At 39.1% G+C, this 12,500-nt stretch overlaps 1 protein-coding gene across 3 annotated transcripts in view; it reads left to right on the plus strand.

Annotated features, from left to right (window-relative positions):
• Positions 1 to 12,500, plus strand: part of LOC125034330 (serine/threonine-protein kinase mTOR-like) — a 36,760-nt gene that overhangs the window by 18,020 nt on the left and 6,240 nt on the right. Inside the window, exons 11-34 of one of the 3 annotated variants that reach the window (XM_047626136.1) lie at positions 10 to 178; positions 300 to 488; positions 812 to 995; positions 1,610 to 1,816; positions 2,127 to 2,332; positions 2,471 to 2,677; positions 2,867 to 3,087; positions 3,278 to 3,423; positions 4,185 to 4,321; positions 4,670 to 4,867; positions 5,042 to 5,212; positions 5,395 to 5,586; positions 6,062 to 6,238; positions 6,424 to 6,534; positions 7,416 to 7,546; positions 7,753 to 7,957; positions 8,346 to 8,517; positions 8,766 to 8,946; positions 9,230 to 9,449; positions 9,599 to 9,784; positions 10,335 to 10,609; positions 11,378 to 11,494; positions 11,719 to 11,926; positions 12,113 to 12,304. In XM_047626136.1, the coding sequence (XP_047482092.1) occupies positions 10 to 178; positions 300 to 488; positions 812 to 995; positions 1,610 to 1,816; positions 2,127 to 2,332; positions 2,471 to 2,677; positions 2,867 to 3,087; positions 3,278 to 3,423; positions 4,185 to 4,321; positions 4,670 to 4,867; positions 5,042 to 5,212; positions 5,395 to 5,586; positions 6,062 to 6,238; positions 6,424 to 6,534; positions 7,416 to 7,546; positions 7,753 to 7,957; positions 8,346 to 8,517; positions 8,766 to 8,946; positions 9,230 to 9,449; positions 9,599 to 9,784; positions 10,335 to 10,609; positions 11,378 to 11,494; positions 11,719 to 11,926; positions 12,113 to 12,304 (4,402 nt within the window). The remainder of the gene's footprint in view (positions 1 to 9; positions 179 to 299; positions 489 to 811; positions 996 to 1,609; positions 1,817 to 2,126; positions 2,333 to 2,470; positions 2,678 to 2,866; positions 3,088 to 3,277; positions 3,424 to 4,184; positions 4,322 to 4,669; positions 4,868 to 5,041; positions 5,213 to 5,394; positions 5,587 to 6,061; positions 6,239 to 6,423; positions 6,535 to 7,415; positions 7,547 to 7,752; positions 7,958 to 8,345; positions 8,518 to 8,765; positions 8,947 to 9,229; positions 9,450 to 9,598; positions 9,785 to 10,334; positions 10,610 to 11,377; positions 11,495 to 11,718; positions 11,927 to 12,112; positions 12,305 to 12,500) is intronic. The other 2 variants (XM_047626137.1, XM_047626138.1) reach the window with 2 other exon arrangements.

Consider the following 12,500-nt stretch of genomic DNA (forward strand, 5'->3'; position numbering starts at 1 on the left):
CTACATTAGTTACCTGTCAGGGACGATGACGTACCTGCTGGGGTGCTTGCGAGGCCGGGACAAGGAGAGGCCCACAGCATTCATCACCTTGGGTCTCCTTGCCGTGGCTGTGGGACCGGCCATCAAGAAGTACCTGCCCAAGATCATGGAAGTGATCAAAGCTTCGTTGCCCACCAAGGTTTTCACTATTGGGTTTACTTCCTCTTATTTTTATGTTTGTGTCTCATGTCTGTGTCTTTATCTTTGCTTATGGATTTATTAAAATCCATTAATAACTCACTGTTTGCTTTTACTTCCAGGACACCCCAAGCAAGAAACGTGTTGTAGAGCCAGCTGTTTATGTGTGCGTCAGTTTGGTAGCAAGAGGGGTGGAAGGAGCAGTCCGGAATGATGTCAAAGAACTGCTGGAACCTATGATGGCCACAGGACTTTCACCCCCACTGACTCTAGCTCTCCAGGAGTTAGCCACAGAGATCCCTTCACTCAAGGTTGGTATTCAGAGAGTGGGTCAAGTATCTTGTTGCTGTCCCTTTATTTTTGTCATGTTGGTGGGTGGACTACCAAGTCTATAGGATAATAGTATGATGTTGCTAGTTATTCATAATGCCAGTAGAAAAGGAAAGAAAGTGAATTGAAAAAATGTTATATATTTATGTGCCTATATTTATGTTATATATTTATATTTGTATCTGCACATTCTTTATATATCTGTACACATAGAGTAGTTAATTCAATTCTTGTAAAGTGTGAACAGAACCAGTTGAATTGGTTTCCATACAGCATATTTTGACCCCCTTGTCCTTCGTTCCAGCGTGACATTGCAGAGGGATTGCTGAGGATGCTTTCCCAGATCCTGATGCACCGTTCCACCCCGCATTCTCGATCGGGTGTGGCCCCTCCCCCTTCCTCCCCAGACCACCAGGACACCGGGAGCCTCGTCCTGGCACTCCGGACACTAGGATCCTTTGACTTTGAGGGTACAGGTTCGTTTAGAGGTGGGTTTTCTTTCTGTGAATCCTCAACATATTGATTCTCATGCTGGTTATAATGTCCTCATATGAAGCTCATCTCCAAGCTTGCTGAACCGACTTGATGCATGGCGCGGCCCACTAACCCAAGCTCTGTTTACAAAGCTAAGTCCTTGTGTTTTGAATTGAAAAAAAAAAACGCAATATGTTCAAGGTTCCATCTTCTCCTATCATATTCCTGCATATTCTTGGAAGATCTATGACGCTTCCACTAACTGCCAATACCTCACCATAGTTTTACCAATATATACAATTTTAAGTTTGCATTATGCAGCATACTAATGCAAGTAAGATGCATATTTGTTTTCCCCATTCTTCTTTTGTTGCAAAATGGTTTTAGCCTTTTTTTTACCCAGACTTGAAACTTCATTGTATATCGTTGATCACTATGAAATATACTGTTTTTGTGACGACAAATTAATAAATTAGTATAAGACAAAAAAATTACTTTAATCCCAGCTATTCATTTGAGCATAAGGATGAGGCAATCCAGACAAGGGGGCAGATCTTACAGTTGAGCCTAGTGTGAGGGTAGTTAAAAGTTAATTAAAGGGTTTCTTATTATGTCCTCATGCTTGCAGGCCAGTCACTGATGCAGTTTGTAAGACACGTAGCTGACCACTATCTTAGCAGTGAACATAGAGAAGTACGTCTGGAGGCTGTGCGAACTTGCTGTCACCTTCTGAGACCGACCTTTGCTTCTCTTGGTCGACGAGCATCACAATCACAGACTCATATAATTTTCAACATTGTGAGCAAGGTGCTGTGGGTCTGTGTAACGGATATGGGTATGTTATGCTGTATTTAAAAGTATGTTTTGAAAGTGTGTAAAAATACAACTTGTGATAATCATTATTTAGATTAAAGTTCATGGATTTCAAAATAGTTCTGAAAAAGTTGGATAGGGTTCCATCTAAATTTTTTTTTTTTTTTTATCCTGAGGGTAGAATTCATACAAAACTTTCAAGATTAATCACCATAAACTTGAGAAAAAAGTATATAATGAACTAACAAATCATGGACACTGACTTTATGACTCACACTAAAGTAGCACTTTCCCAAATGTCAGTATATACCTCATTTTTGCCATTTTTGCAGATCCTGATGTCCGTCTGTGTGTGCTGGCATCCCTTGATGAGAGTTTTGACAGCCACTTAGCACAACCAGAGAATCTAAACGCTCTAATTTATGCTCTTAGTGATGAAGTCTTTGAAATTCGAGAACACGCAATAACAATACTAGGACGTCTCTCAGCCATAAATCCTGCATATGTCCATCCCCTCTTGCGCAAGGCTCTCCTCAAGGTAAGTAAAATGAAAATGGAATATTAATCCTCTTGGTGACTCATTTTTTACCTAAGATAAATATTTTTTTTACTTGAATCGGCACATACTTATATTTGTTGATAGAAAAAGCCAATTAACTTAATACATTTTTATTAGATTCTGGACGAGTTGGACTACAGTGGCATAGGTCGCAACAGGGAACTTAGTGCACACATGCTAGGCCAGCTCATCGGCAATGCACAGAGGTTCATGCGGCAGTTTGTACAAGCCATTATGTCCGTTCTTGTTCCTAAACTGAAAGACCAGGATCCTAATCCAGCTGTTACCATGTATGTCTTGATGGCTATTGGAGATTTAGCACAGGTGAGTGTAGGATTTGTTAATACTTTGCAATATGTTATGTTTTAGTCTGTTATATCCTTGATTCCCAGGTGTTGACTATTTGAAACAATGGATTAAAACATTCCAGAGGAACTTTTTCATCCTTTCCATAGTGTGGGAAAGTCAAGAAATGCATGTGAGAAGAGAATTGAATTAGAGTTTACTTTTCAGGTGAGTGGGGGAGAGATGCAGAAGTGGCTCCCAGAACTCATGCCACTCTTGCTGGAGATGCTAGCAGATGGCACTTCTGGCTGGAAGAGACGCGTTGCTCTCTGGACCCTGGGGCAGCTAGTCGAGAACACAGGTTATGTAGTCCACCCATACACTCAGCATCCCACTCTGCTGGATGTCCTGCTATCATTCTTGAAGACTGAGCAGCAACCTGCAGTAAGGTGAGTTAGAAGGTTAGAAGATTAGTTTCATTGTGACACTTATCATGATATAGAAATGTGAGGGTTTGGAAATGAGACCTCTAATTTATGTGTACTTCTTTCCTTCTGCTGCCGAATTAAACATTACAATATGACCAAGAATTTTATGAACTGATTGATAGGGTTGCTAAGATATGACTAATTATTTCAGACGAGAAACAATCCGTGTCTTAGGCTTGCTTGGTGCTCTAGACCCTTACAAACACAAGATGAATGTTGGTATGATTAAGATCCAGGAGGACACAGGTGTTGCTGTCATTTCCACAAGCGAGAATAAAACAGATGAGCTGTCTGGAGGTACTTTATGTGTATTATTGATAACACAATATTTGAGATTAAGCTTAGAGTAGAATTTGATACTTTGGAAAATTATTCATTTGAAGTTACAGATGCTGAAACAAACTAACACCCACACACACACCCACACCCACACCCACACACACACACACACACACACACACACACACACACACACACACACACACACACACACACACACACACACACACACACACACACACACACACACACCCACACACACACACACCCACACACACACACACACACACACCCACACACACACACACACACACACACACACACACACACACACACACACACACACACACACACACACACACACACACACACACACACACACACACCACACACACACACCACACACACACACACACACACACACACACACACACACACACACACACACACACACACACACACACACACACACACACACACACACACACACACATATACACACATACACACACACACACACACACACACACACACACACACACACACACACACACACACACACACACACACACACACACATATATGCATACATGCATTCATTCATTCATTCATTCATTCATTCATTCATTCATTCATTCATTCATTCATTCATTCATACATACATACATACATACATACATACATACATACATACATACATACATACACACAAACAAAAAATTCCAACTGATAAAAAATTCCAACTGGAATTCATACTAACAGCCAAATTCTTCCATCAGAAATGGGAACAAGTGAGATGTTAGTCAACCTCAACTATTCATCTCTAGAGGAGTTTTACCCTACATGTGCAATTGCCATGCTTATGAAGGTGATCAAGGACCCTACCTTGGGTCAGCACCACAATGAAGTGGTCAGGGTGAGTAAATATAGCATATAGTTTTAAAATATGATAACTTAAATAATGGCTTCATACAGGAAATTAGTTCTTTTATCCCATTTGGTAGGTCAGATGAATGTTGTTCAATATGTGTGAAGAGTATTATTTGTACGGTATTTGCGCAATACAAACAATACACTTGCAATAGACATTAACAAATCAAATTCATTTCCACAGCTTTGCCAGTGTGTGCATTATTTTTAAGAATTTTTTCATCAACATTTTTTTTTTTTTCCACAGCTTGGCCTACTTCATAATTTTCTTATTTTGAAAGTAGCACTTTCTTTTGGCAGGTGCTTAATATGAACTCTTTGCATATCTTTTCAGGCTGTGACCTTCATCTTCAAATCCCTAGGGGTGAAAGGAGTGCCTTACTTGGCTCAGGTTATCCCCTCGCTTCTCTATGTCATCAGGACTGCAGACGCAAATTTCCGAGATTATTTGTTCCAACAGTTGGCGACTCTGATTGGCATTGTAAAACAGCATATTAGGAACTATTTAGATGATATTATTGAAGTTTTAAAAGTAAGAAATCTTGTTTTATTTCCTGGTTTGTAGAAGATGTGGTTAGTTTCATGATGTATAAAGTCTTTAATATTTCAGTGTAACTGAATGAAAATTTACCTTTGATGAGGTCCAGTATCACAACTCAAATGTAATATCCTTTTTTTAACAACCGTATTTCCATTCTTTTCACAGGAATTCTGGGTGACTGGTGGTAAGCTAGAGACAACAATAACAATTATTACAGTTGTTGAAAGCATTGCATTAGCAGTTGGCTCAGAGTTCAAGATCTATCTCAAAGAACTCGTTCCCATGATCCTAAAGTCTTGTATCAACGACTCTAAGGAGAAGCAAGTTACTGGCAAGGTACAAATGGGTGTTTATATCAGTTCTGTGTGATTTGCCTCATTTGATTGAACAATATTTTTACACTTTCGTTTGAAGAACAAGCACTTTCATATGAAAGAGGTAAATGTGTGGGTAAAGGCTCTGCATCTGAGACCTCACAGTTCATGGAGAAGCTTAAATTTCCATTCTTATCATTGCAGCTCCTGTTAGCCTTCCAGAAGTTTGGAGCCACACTAGAGGAGTTCCTGCACATGATACTTCCCCACATTGTGAAGCTGTTCGATGCTAGCGATGTTCCTCTGTCTGTTCGTCGCACAGCCCTTGAGACAGTTGATCACTTTGCAGATTACCTTGACCTCTCTGATTATACCTCGAAGATCATTCATCCATTGGTATGTCCAGCAGATAGTTGTCCAAAGAAGGATTGCTTTATCTTCATATTTGATATCACTTTACAATGCTTTTTAGACAGGGATAATGTCGTTACTCTGTACTGTTTTTTTTTAACCCAATGGCGACGGGTCACGGCTATCGCCGTCATAACAATACGCACGATGTGCGGCGTGCGGCTGTCCGCAGCGGCGCCGCGCCAAAACGCCCCGAGGCAATGATTCGGCTTGATGGACCGATATCACGCGCTCAGAGTCGGCGCGCTGCCGCCGTTCGCCAGAGCGTAGAGTTTTTTTTAATTTGCTATACCCGGCGCCATTGGGTTAATTATATACAAATAAATTTCATTATAGTGTTAGATTTTTTCTATGATAGATGTTTATATCAGCAGTAAAAATGTTGTATGGTTGTTTTCATTGCATAATTGTTGGTCTGGGACTAAGCCCTGTTTATCAGTGAATTTCCTTTTCCAAACAGCTCAGAACTCTAGACACTTGTCCAGAGCTCCGAGATCAAGCCATGGAAGTGCTGTGTGCCCTGGCGACTCAGTTGGGCAGGTCATATGAGTGCTTCATCCCCATCGTCTACCGTATAACCACCAAACACAAGATCCACCATCCCAGATATGACATCCTGGTGGCAAAGGTGGTGAGGGTAAGTTCACCAAAGAAGTTATGTGGCTACTGAAGTTATATGAACTTCTGAGTGATTTGACGTATTGTTTGGAATATGTTTGTGTCACTCGAATAAAAAAAAAAAAATTCTTTTGAGACCGAAATTGCATTGTAAGAGGAAAAGCCTTATACAAACAAGAAAATTGTATATTTTTTTCATAACAGGGTCTAACAGTCTCGGATGATGAAATGACAATCATAACAGCTCACCAACGTGCCAGACGGCCTAGGTCAAGAGATCATCAGTTAGAAGCGGATTCTACAACCATCAAAAAAGTGAGGAACCAACTAAGGTCGTATATTGCTATGAGTACAAATGAACATTTTCGTAGGGCATGTTGATTTTTCATGTTCAAGTTTTTACAGTCAGCAATAATATTCCTGATAATTAAAAAAAAAAAAAAAAAAAAAAGTGTGTATATATATAAATATATATATATATATATATATATATATATATATATATATATATATATATATATATATATATATATATATATAGTTCAATTCCCCGACGCGGCAGTCATAAAAAAAAAAATGCCTGTGCTCTGACTGCTCGCTCGACCCTGAGAAAAGACATATCGCCTTGAGAAGTCAAACGCAGGTGTCATAGGGGAAGTCACCAAGGTGGCACAAGTGTTAGTGCGCTGAACTGCTGTTGATTAGGAAGGGCATCCAATCAGGCAACGGTGGCACTGCCATATAACCTCTCAATAGTGTATTGAGAAAGGCCTATGTCCTGCAGTGGAATGAATGGCTGTATAAAAAAAAATATATATATATGTATATATATATATATATATATATATATATATATATATATATATATATATATATATATATATATATATATATATGTATATATGCTGGCAGACTCAGCTCTTCTTGCTTACACATGTTTCAAATGTCACAGTGATATATTTAGGCATAGACTTCTTGTGATAAATGTTCTATTTTTAAAAACTTGATTTCTCAATTTTTCCTCTACAATAAGGGATGATAAACTTTAATCTGTTTAAATATATTTTAGAAAATTGAGTGATGCTCTCCATGATCAGTGAATGACATTTCCTTGATGTAGTTTCCTATAAAGTGTGGAAATGCACGGAGAATTAATACTAATATCTATTTTCTTCATTTTTCCCCCCATTATCCAGCATACAGTAGGGGTGCAGTCACTCCAGAAAGCATGGTTATTCACCAGGCTTGTGAGCAAGGACGACTGGCTGGAATGGCTTCGGAGATTCAGCATTGAATTGATGAAGGCTTCTCCATCTCCGGCCCTAAGGTTAAGCTTTGTTCAGCCTAATTACTGTCATTTTCTTTTTCATAAAAAGTTATGTTCAAATATTTTTAGATTGATCTAGCCCTTCTAAAATATTATTGATGTGATGGGTTCATTTGAAAGAATTTTGCAATCTTAGAATGAGATTATTTGTCTCAGTTGGGTGCTCAGAAAAGGAAGCGATATAATTTAACACCTTTTATTTACAGATCCTGTTACTCAGTTGCCACAACATACGTGCAGCTTTCCCGCGATCTCTTCAATGCCGCTTTTGTCTCTTGCTGGAGTGAATTGAATGAGTCTCTCCAGGATGACCTCCTTCAGTCCCTGCGTCAAGCTCTAACCTCCCAAGACATACCTGAAATCACACAAACCCTCCTCAATCTTGCAGAGTTCATGGAACATTGTGACAAGGTAAGGATTGGAGTGCAAGGAGAGAGGAATCAGCTGTGAATGTTTCATGTAGACCCGATTAAGAAATTTTTCTCCTCTTGCTGTGTTGAAAAGGAATATTAAAGTAATCTGACTGTGAAATAAAGGAAGGAATAGATATTTTGAGTCAGACTGGACTCCTCATATGGAAATAAACCAAATGGTTTCACTGTCAGATGAAGAATCTGGCTGACATCATTCTCCAAAATAGATGGTTAGACTTTTTTACCCCCATTTTTATGTGGCTTGAATAAGCCTGATATGCTGTTAGATGTACATCATTCATAAGGGATATGGTCAGTTTGCTTTTTTAAAAATTGAGATATCAATTATAATGAAACCAATAAGTTAATATTTGTCCAAACTTCAGGGCCCATTGCCACTAGAACTTCAGCTCTTAGGAGAGAAGGCCATGGAGTGCCGTGCTTATGCAAAGGCACTTCATTACAAAGAAGAGGAATTCCACAAGGGCCCAACGTCAGAGGTCCTGGAACACCTGATTTCCATCAACAATAAACTGGGGCAGAAGGAGGCTGCAGCAGGTTGGAGGGGCTTGTCTTTATATTAATCAATTGTCATTGTTTGAGAAATATTAATGATTATTGCAGAGGTGAAGATATTATAAAGTAAAAAACTGGTAAAATGGTGAAGGAAAGAGCTGGAAGTGTATATTGTTTTGGTAATGGAGAATGGATTTGTGCATTCAAATCTTCTTCTTTTTTTTTTCTTTTTTTCTTTTTTTTTTTATGTTATTCCAATTTTTCTCTATCCATCCTCTCTTTCGCTTAAGGTCTCTTGGAGTATGCTCGTAAGAACAATCGCACAGACATGAAAGTGCAAGAAAGGTGGCATGAAAAATTGCACGACTGGGACCAGGCTCTGCAGGCTTATCAGACAAAGTTAGAGACACGGCCTGATGACCTGGAACTCACGCTGGGTCAGATGAGGTGTCTGGAGGCCCTTGGAGAATGGTAAGAAGAGAGATGATAAGTTACAAGCAATTTATTTTATAATGATGGAAGTGATTAGGCTCGTGTAAAAAAATAATTGAAAAGTTTAAAGAATTTAGTAATGTCTATGTAGTCTGATAGTTGCCTCTTTTTCAAACTGATTATCTTCTGTGATGAAAAAATCAGTGCCTGATCAAGAAAGAATGAGGATATCATAAGGCAGACTCTGATCTATCTCTATCTTGTCTTTTTCTTTCTTTTATTTAATAGTCTCTGAATTAAAACAAATTCCTGTTTTTGCAAGGGGTGAGCTGTACAGTGTATCCTGTGAGTGGTGGAGCAGTTCCATGAATGACGAGTGTCGTGCACAGATGGCCCGGGTGGCAGCAGCATCAGCCTGGGCCATGGGGCAATGGACATCCATGGAGGAATACACCAAGTTCATTCCTCGAGACACGCAGGAGGGAGCCTTCTACCGGGCTGTCCTCTCGGTGCATAAAGATCAGTACCAGGTTGCTCAGCAGGTCAGTGAAAGGATGTTTAGAAAGCCTGAGGTATTCTATAGACAGTAAGGTGCAAAAGTATGCCATTTATATCTGAAATTTTATGTACTGAGTGTGTAATGGAAAAACACAAAAGATTGTTATATACAGTGGATATTTACATTTTACAGTTAATTGATTCTGCAAGAGATCTTCTTGACACTGAGCTGACAGCCATGGTTGGTGAGAGTTATCAGCGTGCATACAATGCCATGGTGGCTGTGCAAATGTTAGCAGAACTGGAAGAAGTCATTCAGTATAAACTGGTTCCAGAGAGAAGGCAACCCATTACACAAATCTGGTGGGAAAGACTGCAGGTTAGTTTATTTATTTATTTATATCCTTGAAGCATTTGTTTATTGATTAGTTCTTAAAATAATAGATGTTTTTCAGTCATAACCCAATGCCGCTGGGGAAAATAAACAAAAAAAGGGGAAAATGCCTTGCCTATTTTCTATATTTTTTGTGAAATGTCTGCCCACTGATGGCTATGCTAGTGCTCAGCCACAAAGGAGTCAATTAGTAGACCAATTAGTAGGCAGGAAAAACATATTTTTTACTAGTGCTATGAATATTGATGGTGTTATTTATATTATAAACATTATAATTATTATAATTTTTTTCAATATTAGTAACAGCAAAATAAGATAACGTAAAATGTTTCGTAAATCAAAGGGTGAACGGGTGAGACAGGCAGTACTCATAACTGGCTCATAGGTGACTTAGTACAAGTATATCCATCTATGTGTAATAACAATCAAACAAGTACTAACAGTGGGCATAGCACGTGTCTACCCGTCGTACCTGTGGTCAAGGGGTTAATAAACAGGAGTGAGATTTACCTCCATTCTTTTACTAATCTTTCAGGGATGCCAACGGGTGGTAGAGGACTGGCAGAAGATCCTACAGGTCCGTTCGCTTGTCCTCAGTCCACAGGAAGACATGAGACCTTGGCTGAAGTTTGCCTCACTCTGCCGCAAGTCTGGGCGGCTCACACTCTCTCACAAGACCTTAGTGAGGCTCCTGGGCTGCGATCCGTCCACAAACACCCAGCAAGTTCTTCCCGCAACTCACCCTCGTGTGACGTACCAGTACTGCAAGCACATCTACACTTATCCCAACAGACGTCATGAAGCCTATGGGTAAGTGTACTGTGAGTTGGATACATTCTTCATCATGCAAGGGGTACCCATATAGTACTTTATTTTTCATTGTTAGGTTTGGTTCAAAATGAATTAACTTTCAGTTGATTACTTATTAAGATTTTTAAAAAGTGAAATACTGTTTGGAATATTTTTAAAACAATGATATGGTACAGAAATCACCAAAAAGCTTAATGTTATCTAGAGAGAAGGTAGTCCGTCACACAGATCTACAGATGAGAAATGCCTGTATAGCAATTGTGTGGTCAATGGGAAGTTCTTGTTTTCCAATAACATCAGTCTGGCAGATGCTGGGTTGGTCTTGGGTGTCCTGGGAAACCTCCCACTTTCAGCTGGAACACTGGCCTGGAGGAGTTATTGGTCCAGAGACAATTATATTTGCCTTTAATTCTGTGTCCTCTCTTAGATTCTTTGGCCACCAATGACCTCTGGATTTATTATGAACACTGATCTCCTTTCTAGGGCACTCATTGGGTTTTAACCCATGAAACATATTGTTATCTTATTTTAATCCCATATTACACTACACAATTATCACTTCTTTTCATAATTTTAATAAGCCTCTTTTGGTGAAGAAAAAGAAAAAGCAAGAACCAAGCACATTCTAAGCTATGCTTTATCCATCATGGGTTCAGAAGCAATTATTATTTTTTTCTTGACTTTAATTTGTGTTTCATATAATTACTTGCGTACATGTATACTTAAATTAATGAGAATTGTATTGATCTTATATATTCTCATACACAGGCACCTTCAAAGTTTTCTTCAATACATTGCCCCAGCGGTGGTTGTTGGTGGTTGTCACAACAATGACAACAAATTGCGTGAGCTGGTATCCCGTGTCTACCTCAAGTTAGGAGAATGGTAAATGATATATGTTAAGTTGTTGTTGTTGAACTATTAAGGATGGGAAATAAGTTGCATCATATGACTTGTGTTTGCATTGATTGTGATTTGAAGGTTTCTTGGTTCAAGATTATGACATGAATTGACTGTAAAAAGGACGAAAGTAAAAGTAGTATTTGAAAAAGAAATTGCATTATACCTTACAATATGCACAGTTACAAATATTTATCCATATTTAACAGGTATGAGCAACTGCATGGCCTTAATGAAGACAACATAAACACAATCCTGACGTATTATACGCATGCAAAAGACACAGACAAGTCATGTTATAAGGCTTGGCACGCTTATGCGTACATGAACTTTGAGGCAATACTTTTCTACAAGAACAAGGCAGATTCTGGGAAAGCAGAAAATGGGGATGATACCAGCACACCAAGCAAAAAGAAGGCAAGTTTATTATGTAGAAGTTTTAAATGAAGTATTAGAATGGGGAAGTTATAGGGTAGTTTCAAGTAAAGTTGTATAATGCAGGAGATTAAATTGGAATTATCTGAGAAATCTCAGTAGATATAGCAGGGAAATTACATTACATAAACAGAGGAACTCTGTGAACAAACCATTTCCCTTCCACAGCAGAAATCAGCAGGGGACTTCACCATAGCGGCCGTCAAGGGTTTCATCCGATCAATCTCTTTGAGTGATGGCAACAGCCTTCAGGACACGCTGCGTCTCCTTACAGTCTGGTTTGAACATGGCCACCAATCTGGAGTCTACGAAGCCTTGGTGGATGGACTCAAGACGATCCAGATTGATACTTGGTTGCAGGTTAGATTTTGGTTTAATAAGTAGGGATGAATGTGTACAACTTTTATGGTGTGTGTGTGTGTGTGTGTGTGTGTGTGTGTGTGTGTGTGTGTGTGTGTGTGTGTGTGTGTGTGTGTGTGTGTGTGTGTGTGTGTGTGTGTGAAATTTCTCTGCACATAGATGGCTCTGCTAGTGCTTAGCCACAAAGGAGTCAATT

This window comes from Penaeus chinensis, chromosome 17 (assembly GCF_019202785.1).
Source record: "Penaeus chinensis breed Huanghai No. 1 chromosome 17, ASM1920278v2, whole genome shotgun sequence".
NCBI classification, from domain to species: Eukaryota; Metazoa; Arthropoda; class Malacostraca; order Decapoda; family Penaeidae; genus Penaeus; species Penaeus chinensis.